Consider the following 12,189-nt stretch of genomic DNA (forward strand, 5'->3'; position numbering starts at 1 on the left):
GGGGGGGGGGGGGGGGGGGGGAATTCCAAAGGAATGGGATCATCATTATATATTGGCAAGTCTAGGGAGCTAATAGAGTCCAATAAACTTAAGTAGGGATCAGAGGAAGTCAATGACATGCAATGGAAGAAAATATGTGGAACTCTAAAAGAATGGAGTTACTAACCTGATTCTAAGAAGTGTGGAGTGGAAATTTGGAGAAGAGAAACTCGGCCTCAGGGGGGTAGACTCGGGTTCGACTCTGCGACCTTGGTATAGCGGCAAGAAGACCTTGGGTGCGGTGTGACGGTGTCGGCGGCAGTGTGGTGGTGACCCCGGCAACGGCGTGACGACCTCGGTGGTGGTGTGTCGATGGCGGCAGTAGGGTGGCGGAGGCGGTGCGACGTCGACGTCGGGTGGCGTACGATGTCGTAGTCACTGGAGCTCGGATGCCTCAAGGAGAGGAAGACTTGTGTTCTTTCTTGTGTTGGTGTGGGGGAGGAAAAAATGAAAGGGAAGGAGATTATATAGATGGGAGAAGAGGAAGAAAATGGGGGAAAAATGAAAAGGAGTTTGAATTTTGAAAAGGGAGTGGGGAAAAGATTTCTTTATTAATATGATTTAAAATGTATAAATTTTTAGAGTTAAGCTCATTTTAGTGTCAATTATAATCAACCTCTCATATATTATTTTGCATTCATATACTTTGAATTACCGATTTAAAAAAAACAAATTCAACATTCAATTATATATGCATGAACATCTCTTATACACTCTTGTATTGATATAATTTGAAGTACTTATTTAAAAAATAAACATTGAGCATTATCATATTCGCGCAACGCACGTGAAAAACTAGTAATAAGGATAAAGATGAAAAAAAAATTAAGAAGTTACTAGCTTATTTTTGGCAAAGCTTATTTAGGAGCTTATAGCTTATTTTAAATTACTAATAAGCTATAAGCTCTGTTTGGTAATGCTTCTAAAATAAGCTAGTAGCTTAAAATAAGAGCTTATTTTTGAACGCAACCTAAGGTAGCGTTTCAAAATAAGCTAGTAGCTTCCTAACATTTTTTCCATCTTTAACCTTATTATTTTAAAGAAATGACATCATTTACCCTTCCCAATTAAAACCTTTTTGACTTTTTCTCTTCAATATGTTTGGTTGTAATTTGAATTTGACATTTGTGTTTGAACATTGATTTTTGTATAAACTAATCTTATGAATTATAAACATTTTGTTTTACTTTATATGTTTTCAAATATATGTTCTTACTTTATATTTTATTAAAATATATTGATTTCACTGTTTTATATTTTAATATATAAACAAACCTATTTAAATTTAAAACTATTTAAATTGTATAAAGATGTTCTTTTTAGTCTTTTTACATTTATCAGCATATAAAAAATCTAATTTTACCAAACACTTTTAAGCATAACAGCTAGCTTAACAACTCTTCAGATTTCAGCTTCAAGCTTATAGCTTTTTAGTTTTCAGCTACCTTTTCAGCTAGGTTTGCCAAACATAGCGCTAAAGTAGATTTTCAAAATAAGCTCTTATTTTAAGCTAATAGTTTATTTTGAGAACATTGCCAAACAGAGCTTATATCTTATTAGTAGCTTAAAATAAGATATAAGCTCTGCCAATTAAAATATGATTGATTATTATTAATAAAAGGCAAATTACAAATTATTACGGAGTAATTCTTAATTAATAATAATTAATAATAATAATAATAATAATCAATATATATATAAAATTACAGAAGTGCCTGAAAGAGTTTTCCCGCCCAAACTGAAGGGCATTTTAGTAATAATACAATTAATAAAAAATTAAGTCAATTAAATCAGCAATTAATAAAAAAAATTAAGTCATTTAATTCAGCAATAGATAGAGTACATTAATTCTTATTTTGCTATCAATAGCTGAAGTCAACCCAATCCGTAATTATTTAAGGAATTAAGGAATATATTAAGGAATATTTATTTTTCGTAATTAATTAATTGAATAGGTTAAGGAATTTTTATGTAAATATGTTATTTAGGTTTCTGATTATGTTCATTTTTCTCTTTTGATTAGCTTATTTGGCTTCTCTCTTTCTCTCTTTCTCTCTTTGTTACTAAATAAAGTTACAAATATACATCATCTATAAATGTTGAGACCCTCTCAATGTTTTCTCTGCTCAGCTCCTCGCCCGTAGGTATGTATCTTCCTTCACTCTATCTTTTGAATTTGTATGCACGTAAAGTATGGATGCATTTATTTACGGATTTGATTTTGGTTTTGGTTGTGTGATGTAAAGAAACAATGGATGATATAACGCAACAAAAATTCGTATGGTGCAAATTCAATGATGATGCATGTTGGTTTGGGTCACGATGAGGTAGTCTCGATCTCCTTTGCTCAATCTGTACCGGGTCCATTGAGTTTTGAAGCCAGCAATTTCTAATTGTTACTGGGTATATGATATTCTAAGATTTTAATATGATTTGTTTTTTAGGAGTTCCCCATTTAAAAGAGGGTGATGCTCGGCCGCAAGGAGGGAGACCAAGATGGGCGGTGCCACCAAATCCTTGGATGGGTCCTTGGTTGATTCTCTTGAAAAACATTGCTCTGTCTCATAATCTGCTTCCTGAGTTTGAGGTATGTAGAAGAAGTGTGTTGAGAAAGTTTTTGAGGTGTTTTCTAAATAGTTGTTAGAGTTGATTGGGTTAGTGTGGTTTTTTATTCATCAGATTTCTTTTTTTTATTATTATTAAAATGCATCTTATGATTTATATACACAGGAACTGTTATCCATTGTCACATTCTTGGTGGCATTTTTTTAATCAATTTCGGTTAACTTTTTTAATCTTGTAGGTGTAGAAGTTTATTTTTAATATGATGTTAGTTATTGTTATCTTATACTATCTTTTATTATTATCAATTGCAGATGTAGAAAACTGTAGCTTTACTATTTCTTATGAAGAGATAGTTAAACTGGCAGATTATGAAGAGATAGTTCTATATTAAATCTGTATTTTTAGTGTGTAGTTGATATTTTTTAAAGGGAAGTATTGTGTACTGCTTTACTTTATAAGTAAAACTAAATTTAATAATTTTCTCAACTTTTTAATAATTGCCTCCCTCACAACCTATTAGTCAATAATAATAATAATAATAATAATAATAATAATAATAATAATAATAATAATAAATTTTAGCATGTTTTGATTCCGATTATAATTCTAATGCTATGATTAAACCAATTAAGTATCCAAAATATTTTGGTTGTCATAAATTATTGATTATTGATTCCAATTATTACTAATATTTATTATTAATTGCACAATAATATAGGTTTAGTTGAAGTCTTCCAATGTACAATTATTAGTTAAAAATGGTGATTAACTGATTATTATACTTGAATAAATGAAATAATAGTATTAAATTTTGTAACCTCGATTTAAAATCTATTTTGTTAAGGTTATACTAATAATAATAATAATATAATACTTTAATAATAATAATCCAAACTCTTAATGTAATTTCTCTAATATATTTATATAATAATAATAGTAAAAGTAATAATAATAATAATCCAAAACTCTTAATATGAGTTACTAATTAATTTTTTCTATTAAATTCGTTTATAACGGTAATCATAAATATAGGATTATGAAAAATTAGGAGGATTGATACCACCTCATCAATTTCCTATCATATTTAAATTAATTGGTACTTTTCCTAAGCTTTCAACCTTTGTTGTAATCCTAATTAATATATTAATCTGTTATTTTATGAAAATTTCCTATCATATTTAAATTAATTGATACTTTTCCTAATATATAGCGTACCTTGAAGTCTTACAACCTTTTTTATAATACTGATCAATATATTAATATGTTATTTTATGTTAATTTATAGAGGTAATTATCATATACTATTTACCATCTAAATGACACATGGTAATTGTTAATCGTATTTAACATCTTAATTTATTATGGTATAAATTGAATATAGATATTCCCTTCTTACGACAATTTTATATTTTTTTACTTCAAATAATATCAATTGCTCATTCACTTCCTTTGATCAGTTTTGAATAAAATCTTAAAAATTTATGGCAATTAAAGAATTAATACTTTCTGTAATATACATTTTATCTAATCAGATAAGGAAATTGATAATACATATGTTAAGCCCATAATTAAAGGAGATTACAAAAAATTATGATAATTATTCCAATTCACATATTATTATGCTAATTCACATATTATTATGCAATACAATTATGCAAATTATTCCAAATTGATTATTACACATATAGAATTATCCTAATGGTTACTTTTGAATAAAATCTTAACAATTATGTTAATTAATAAATTAATTTACACATTGTATTTTTATTAAACTGTTTTTTTTAATACTTGCTGTAATATAGATTTATCTAATCAATCAAGGAAATTAAACATGCATATACTATAAACATAACTTTAAAAAAAAATTAAACATACACATATTACATTTATAATTAAACAAAATTAAACATACACATGTTATTTTATTAATAATAATATATACTCCCTAATTAATATAATTATTCAGATTACATGGACGCCATAATTAGTATAATAATTAAGAATAATATATACTCTTTAATTATCATTAGTAATCATAATAAAATGACATCATTCTTAATTATTAGAATTAATGATATATTTTCCTGCCCATATAGTAAATTAAACATACACATATTACAGTGGGTAATTAAAAGAAATTAAGCATACTATACACATAGTACGTCCATAGTTAAAGGATATTAAACATAAACATATTACGCCCATATTACCAACTTATATTTAATACTTTTTTTTGAATATTTTAATCTTACTATAATAATTAAACATACGGATCTTCATTTGATTATAGTAAATTTTTATTAGTTAAAATAATTCAATTAACCATGCTCTTCCTTCTATTTTTTAAGACTTTTCCCATTATAATTTTTAAGTAATCAAATTCAACACTAATATACAAATCTTATAATTTCAAATAAATGTATATACTTTCAAATATTAAAATTGTTTATAATTTCATCATTAATTTTATTAATTAAATATATAATAAAAAATATATATGTGCATTGCACGGGTAATTTACTAGTAATCGGATAATAGCAAGAGTGATTATTACTATTATTATTATTATTATTATTATTATTATTATTAATCAATCAATAATTATTATTAATCAATTATTTTAAAAGTTTTCCAAATAAATTTCTATCTAATAAATTCCCATACCACTATATAAATCATGCAACCATGCAACCAATTTAACATCTTTTGTTCACTCCATCTTACCACTTTAGCTTCATACAAAAAAAAAATAAAAAATAAAAATCTACATACAATGGTCCCTATTTTGGTTTTACTATAAATAAGATAAACGCCTTCAGTACTGCGTGGACAATCAAAGTACAATTGATTCGTCTTTACGAAGTCAAGAACAACCGAGGAGAAACCTTAGAATATGTGTTGGAAGATGTGGAGGTATATGTTCTTTACATATTGTTTATATATATATATATATATATATATATATTTCCGTTTCTTATGTTTTTTCGCTTCAATCTTATCATAATTCATGAAGTTCCCACCCCAGTTGTTTCATTTTTATATATTTATCTATTTGTTTGTTTTGATATGAACTAATTGAATAATAATATATATTTTTGTTGTTTCTTTTTAGGCTTTGATCTTGATTCTCAATTCTTTTATCTTTCTTTATTATTTTTAGTTTTTGAATTTATATTTGTTATATAAAATCATTGCTCATGCCCTCATGAAATTCCATCCCAATTGTTTCATTTTTATATACTTATCTATTTGTTTGTTTTGATATGAACTAATTGAATCATAATATATATTTTTGTTGTTTCATTTTTATATATTTATCTATCTGTTTGTTTGATTATTTATAATTTAACCTTTAATTTTATTATTTAAATATTTAATATAAAAATATTATCCGTGCATCGCACGGGTAAGACACTAGTACTATATATAAAAACAATATCCTCATCCCAAATTTTTCCGCCCAAACTTAGTGGCATTTTAGTAAAATTATTTATTTTATTCATTTATTAATTAATTATCCATATATATTTATTCATAAAATCAGTCAATTGCTAAGAACATACCAATCTCATTCATCTATAATATTATTATGGTAATATTGTTAATATTAATTGGTTATGTATTGGTAATATATATATATATAAACAGAAGTGCTTGGATAATTTTTTCTGTCCAAACAGGGGCAGTTTTGTAAAATTAAACTCAAAATTATTTTAGTAAAATCATTGATTTTATTAATCAACCATATATATTTTCATAAAATTAGCACTTAATTATTATTACAATTAAAATTAATAATAATTCAATATTAAACACTTCAGCATAATGGAGTCACTGCAGATAGATGTCAGGCTTAAGTGGTTCTGGTGATATTAAAAATATAAATTTGAATAAAAATTAAATAAATATAAATACTACAATAATAACCAATAACTATTAAGGGTAAATTAGACATTTAAAATGTAAATACAATAAACTGATATCAATAAGCTATTCAAAGTAGCATTTTCATTTTCAGCTTATTGGCACCGATAAAGTAAGCCAAGAAACTATTTATCAAACACTGATAATAGCTGTTTGACCAGCCAAACAGCCAAAGTTGGTCAAAAGAACAAGACTAGTTGATAAGCGATTTTCCAAACACCCCTATACCAAAAGCATTACCATCTAATCTGAACACCAAATAATCAGAGAGAGACAGAAAGTGATAGAGATCAGTGGAACATAACTAACCTGCAACCAGTTTTCAATCAGAGGAATCCTCAAAGCAGTGCAATTTGTCACCTCAAGATTTTGCAAGGATTCCAGGCTCTCTAGACCTGGAAGCTCAGCCAACCTTTTGCAGTTGGGAACATGCAACTGTTGCAGTCTTTTCAAGTTTGACCAAAATGAAACTCTTGACCCAGCCTGTCACACAACTCTTTAGATTACCTAGAAGAGGTCAATAACAAGAGAAAAATCACACACAACCAAAAAATACATTAGAAAATATCTTATCAATAAATTAACAACATTCTTACCAAACTTTTTCTAAAAAAATATATTTACAACTCCACGACACCAAATATCATTCATGTTTCTTGCTAGCCACTTTTGAAACCTCGCAGCACACTATCAGGTAAATCTTGAGTAGGCAGTAATTTATGACGTTTCAGCCTATGAGGTGTTGGTTCAGCTTGCTGAAATCCCCTTGTGGATGGAAAGAAACGCACTTCCCCATCTTCGTTTCTGTGTATGTCAAATATACTAAGTATCTCTGTAGGATTGAATTGTGCATACACCTCTAATACTTCTCCAATTATTGTTGGCACCTCAAAGTGAATTCTTTTGAACTCATTAAACCTAAACCTAATATATTCACCTCCCTCTTCAATCCAAGCACCAGTGGTTCTGCTTCTGATAGAGACACGAACTCCATAAGGGCGACTGCAAATTCTAGGGGTACTGGTTCTTAAGAATTTACGCCCCAAAAGTGTTGGAAAAATGTACTTTATATTATTGACTCCCCATCCTAGAAGACAAATCTTGAAACTATCACCTTCACAACGTGCCTACATTAATATTATTGGATACAATTAATACCAAAACATTACCATCTAATCTAGCTAATTATTACTAGCTGCTACAGAAACACAAAAGTGATATATATATCAGGGAAACATATATAACTAACCTGGAACCAGTTTTCAATCGGAGGATTCAAACCACTGCAATTTCTTATCTCAAGTGTTTCTAAGGATTCAAGAGTCTCTAGGCCTGGAAGCTCAGCCAAGTTTTTGCAGTTGGGAATATACAAACGCCTGAGTCTTTTACAGGTTGATATATCTGCTATTTTTTCTAATGAGACACAATTTCCTGCAGAGAGTTCCTCCAAATTAGGAGGAAGTTCTTCAAGTACTCTAAGATCTTTACAGTCACCCAAGCAGAGATTCTTCAAGTTAGAAAGATGACCAGGGCTGAATGGTAATTTTCGAAGATAGAGACATCCTGATAAATCTAAATCTGACAATGAGGTCAATCTCCCTAGATCATTTGGAAGATCTATTTCACCCAGGTTGATGTTACGTGTACTCAGTCTTTGCAATTTGCATAAATCCCCAACTGAAGGTGGAAGAAAACGAGCAGGACCACGAGTTCTTGTTAATGGTACGAAACCTACTCCCAACTCCAGGATCTCTAGATTTCTCAAACGTCCCAAAGAAAATGGTATATTTGAGATGGCAGTTCCCCTAGCTTGTAAATGTTTTAGTTCCTCTAAGTCTCCCAAGTTAGTTGGAAGCTCCTTCAGTTTTTGGCAAGACTCTAAATGTAAAACCTTAACTGATTTTAACTCACAAATGCTACTTGGAAGCACCTTTAGTGCACTGCAAGAGCTGAAATCTAACTCAAGAAGTCCCTTCAAACTTCCAATTGACTGGTGCACCTTGACCAGTTTTGAACAACTATGAAAGGATAATTTCTCAAGGCTATGTGCTCCGGTGAAGTGTGGCGTTTTCTTAAGTTTACAACCATCAAGCTTTAAAATCTTCAAGCATGTCAAATGCTGTTGAAATAAAGGAGAGTTTTAATCAAAATTTTTTTAATTGAAAGCTCTAAGAAAATATGTCATGTTAAAAATTAAATAATTAAGCATTAGACATACTAACCTGCATATTGAGCTGAAATTCTTTGATATTGCTATGAGACATGTCTAACTCAACAAGTTTCCCAAAGAAAAATTCAGATGATATGCAACTCAGATGACAATTACGTAACCTAAGCAGTCTAAGTTCATGGGACAAATATTCAAGAGATCCAATAAGACACACACCATCCAATATGAGTATCCGTAAATTTTTCATCCTTTTGAATGCTTTGGTGTTGAAAGACACATCCGTTAACATATCAGAATTTACAATCATCCCTTCAATTGCATTTGTGCCCTGATTAAGAAAAAAAAAGAAGACATTATATAGAAATATTATAGACATTATAAAATCTTCAAAGTTTAATGAAACTAATTAAATACTAGTACAAGCAAATAGATAAACTAGAATATATAACTCAATTAGGTAGAAACGAAATGCTTTACCTTCTTTCCCTGAAGAACATCAATGACATCCTTTGGATCCACCAATCTACTGCGTTTGCCAGGATCTTGTGGGGATTCCATTCGAACAATTTCTCTACCCATATCACGAACTAAATCATGCATTTCAAATTTGTCATCTTTATTTATTGTTAACAAGCATCTATCTGTCAAAGTTCTGATTCCACTTCCAGGAAAAAAATCACAAGCTTTCAATATCTTAACAGTGTTGTTTTTGTCATCCCCAATGAAAAAACAAGCAATATCAAGAAAGATGTACTGAGTATCATAATCAAGTGCATCATAGCTTATTTTAAGAATTTCTTGAACTTCGCCATGAGGTATCTTCTTTAATTTCTCAGCATCGTCCCTCCATTCTTGCACTGATCTTCCGTGTAAATGAGAACCTACGACTTCAAGGGCTAATGGAAGCCCTTTAGTATAACTTGCTATCGTTTTGGATAGTTCACTATACTCCTCTAATGGTACAGGGACACCAAAAGCATGCCAACTCAAGAGTTGCAAAGATTCATTAAAGTTTAACATGTTGACCTCATACTTTTCGTGTGCTCTAAGGTTACTCAACAATTGAACATCTCTAGTTGTTATCATAATTATACTGCCTGAACCAAACCAATCTCGTTGTCCTGCTAATGAGTTTAGTTGATTTCTATGGTCTATATCATCAAGAACAATAAGAACCTTTTTTGATGTCAGTATTCTTTTAATTAAAGTTATTCCTCTATCAACATCATCTATTTCATGTATTTTTCTCTTGAGCGTTTCGCAAACAAGTTTCTCTTGTAAACAAGCTAATCGTCCCCTGGAAGCTTCAGATCTAACGTTTGCGATAAAACTACTACCTTCAAACCTTAGATAATTCCTGTTGTATATAGCTTTAGCAAGGGTTGTTTTCCCAACACCACCCGTGCCAAAAATTCCAATCATCTTCACACCATCATTTGTTTGACTTTGCAATAAATTCTCTATATCTTTCACAGGAGAATCAATTCCGACTGGATACTTTGCAACATTCATGTATGTATGATTCAATTCCCTTAGTACACATTCAGTAATTCTTTTGATGAACCATGACTCATACCTGATTACATTTAAATTTATTAAATAAATATCAATCACTCAATCTTAAATCGAAAAGTTAAGAAAAAAAACACAAGATTAAGAAACCAAATTGAACACATGAGGTAGATTCTTCCTAATATGAATTCATGAGGTATATATAGATAGAAGCTAGCTAGAAGGCAAATTTTAATTAGCAAAAGTACTATATATAATTAACAGTGCAGATTGTGACAAATATATCACATAAAAAAATAAAATAAATTCAATTAAAACCATCTAAAATTACCCGTCTTCCATGATATGCCATCCGCTGAAATCAGCAACGGTAGTGAGGGCAGTTTTCCACTCATTAACTGTTTCTTCTCCAAATTGCTCTATATGTTGATTCAGTGCAATACCAAACTCGCCTGTCTGTTTGCGAACCTCTGAAGGAGTAACATGATAGAATATGGGAAGAATCTTTTGTCCAAATTTCTGTTTACACTCCACCATTTTCACCAGCTCGTTAAGGCACCATCTGGATTGGGCATAATTTTTGGAGAATACAACAATGGACATCTCAGACGCCTCAATGGCCTGCTTCAACGCATCAGAAATGTTGTCACCTTTCCAGATCCCTTCTTCATCTCGAAAGGTTGAAACCCCAGATTCCAGCAAGCTTGTGTAGAGATGATCGCTGAATGATGTCCGTGTCTCGCCCCTAAAGCTCAAGAAGACAGAAAACTCCGAATGAGAACGCGATGATGAAGAAGAAGCCATAGTAAATTGAATTGAAATTGAGATCACAACACAATCTCTGCTTCTGTTAGTTTTTGCTTTTGCTAGCAGCCTTGTCTAGCAAGATAGTTTCAACTTTCAATTGATTAAAAGAGCTTGGGAAATGCGTATAGTACTATAGTAGACGACTAAAGTGTGGCCATAAAAGATTCCTTTTGAGTGTACTAAAAGTCTAAAAAGCAAATATTTGTGATGTGAAATGTCATGACTTTTTCTTTAACTTATTGACCACTAAACGTTATTGTCACGTACAATTAGCATATGATACTTAAAAAAAAAAAATTCTCAATTAATTTGGGGATTAAGTGAAGTATCTAGCAAGTTAAAATGAGGATAATATTATATAGATTCTTATTTTGTACCCACATTGCGTAAATTCTTGATGTGAACACATTTTTAAGGACACACATATGATAAAAATAGTATGCCTTTATTTATCAAAATAAAAGTATGATAGTAGAATTTAAAAGTATACATAATAAAACTCTTAATATAATGATAATGGATATATGAGTATATGATTTATTGACTTAGATTTTTCAAAGTCAGGATAGGAAAATTCCTTTCAATGATTGTGAAACTCAAAGGAAATTTCTTGGACCTAAACTTTGAATTATTGCTTGTAAGTTGTAACTTAACAAACATCATAAATCTTTGATTTTATTTCAAAAGTTTAAGTTCAATCTTACTAATCGTAGGATGGGTTTGGGTTGGAGTGTTTGTGATGAAAAGGGAGTCGTGTTGGGGGTAGTTATATATGTCTACTATTCTCAGACTTTACTCGGTTCGTGAAGCGGAAACTATGGGGCTCGGGAGGCATTGAGTTGGATTAAGGTGAAAGGGTGGCAGCGTGTTATTTTTGAATCTGATGCTCAAGTTATGACGTGAGGAGTGGGAGATGAGAGGAACTTTACTCCCTTTGGTTCTATTATTTCTGATATTCGTATATAGCTGTAGGAATTGCCTTTGGTCTACTTTCATTTTGTGCACCGTAGTGGTAACATGTTAGCTCATACCTTGGCAAAGAACGCTCTTTCTTTTGTTTGGGATGGCAGAGTTGAGTGGTTTGATTTTATTCCTTATTTTCTTTCCACTTACGTTTGTAGAAACAGTATTATGGATTAATGAATATTTGGTTTCAAAAAAAAAAAAAAAAA

At 30.2% G+C, this 12,189-nt stretch overlaps 1 protein-coding gene across 1 annotated transcript; it reads right to left on the reverse strand.

Moving 5' to 3' along the window:
* Positions 1-7,063: 7,063 nt before the first annotated feature.
* Positions 7,064-11,046, reverse strand: LOC116020928 (TMV resistance protein N-like). The gene is made up of 5 exons (XM_031261499.1): positions 10,542-11,046; positions 9,176-10,274; positions 8,751-9,026; positions 7,778-8,647; positions 7,064-7,655 (listed from the first exon to the last, which is right to left on the reverse strand). The coding sequence occupies exons 1-5, from the start codon at positions 11,012-11,014 to the stop codon at positions 7,188-7,190; spliced, it is 3,186 nt and encodes a 1,061-aa protein (XP_031117359.1). The 5' UTR covers positions 11,015-11,046; the 3' UTR covers positions 7,064-7,187.
* Between the last annotated feature and the right edge of the window lie 1,143 nt (positions 11,047-12,189).

This window comes from Ipomoea triloba, chromosome 5 (genome assembly GCF_003576645.1).
Source record: "Ipomoea triloba cultivar NCNSP0323 chromosome 5, ASM357664v1".
NCBI classification, from domain to species: domain Eukaryota; kingdom Viridiplantae; phylum Streptophyta; class Magnoliopsida; order Solanales; family Convolvulaceae; genus Ipomoea; species Ipomoea triloba.

Excerpts from the sequence above, each read along its gene's own strand:
- LOC116020928 (XM_031261499.1), bottom strand. The coding sequence starts at position 11,014 with ATGGCTTCTTCTTCATCATCGCGTTCTCATTCGGAGTTTTCTGTCTTC. Across the intron at positions 9,027-9,175 it reads ATGTTCTTCAGGGAAAGAAG|GGCACAAATGCAATTGAAGG; the intron begins GTAAAGCATTTC and ends TTTCTTAATCAG. Across the intron at positions 8,648-8,750 it reads AATTTCAGCTCAATATGCAG|CATTTGACATGCTTGAAGAT; the intron begins GTTAGTATGTCT and ends TTATTTCAACAG.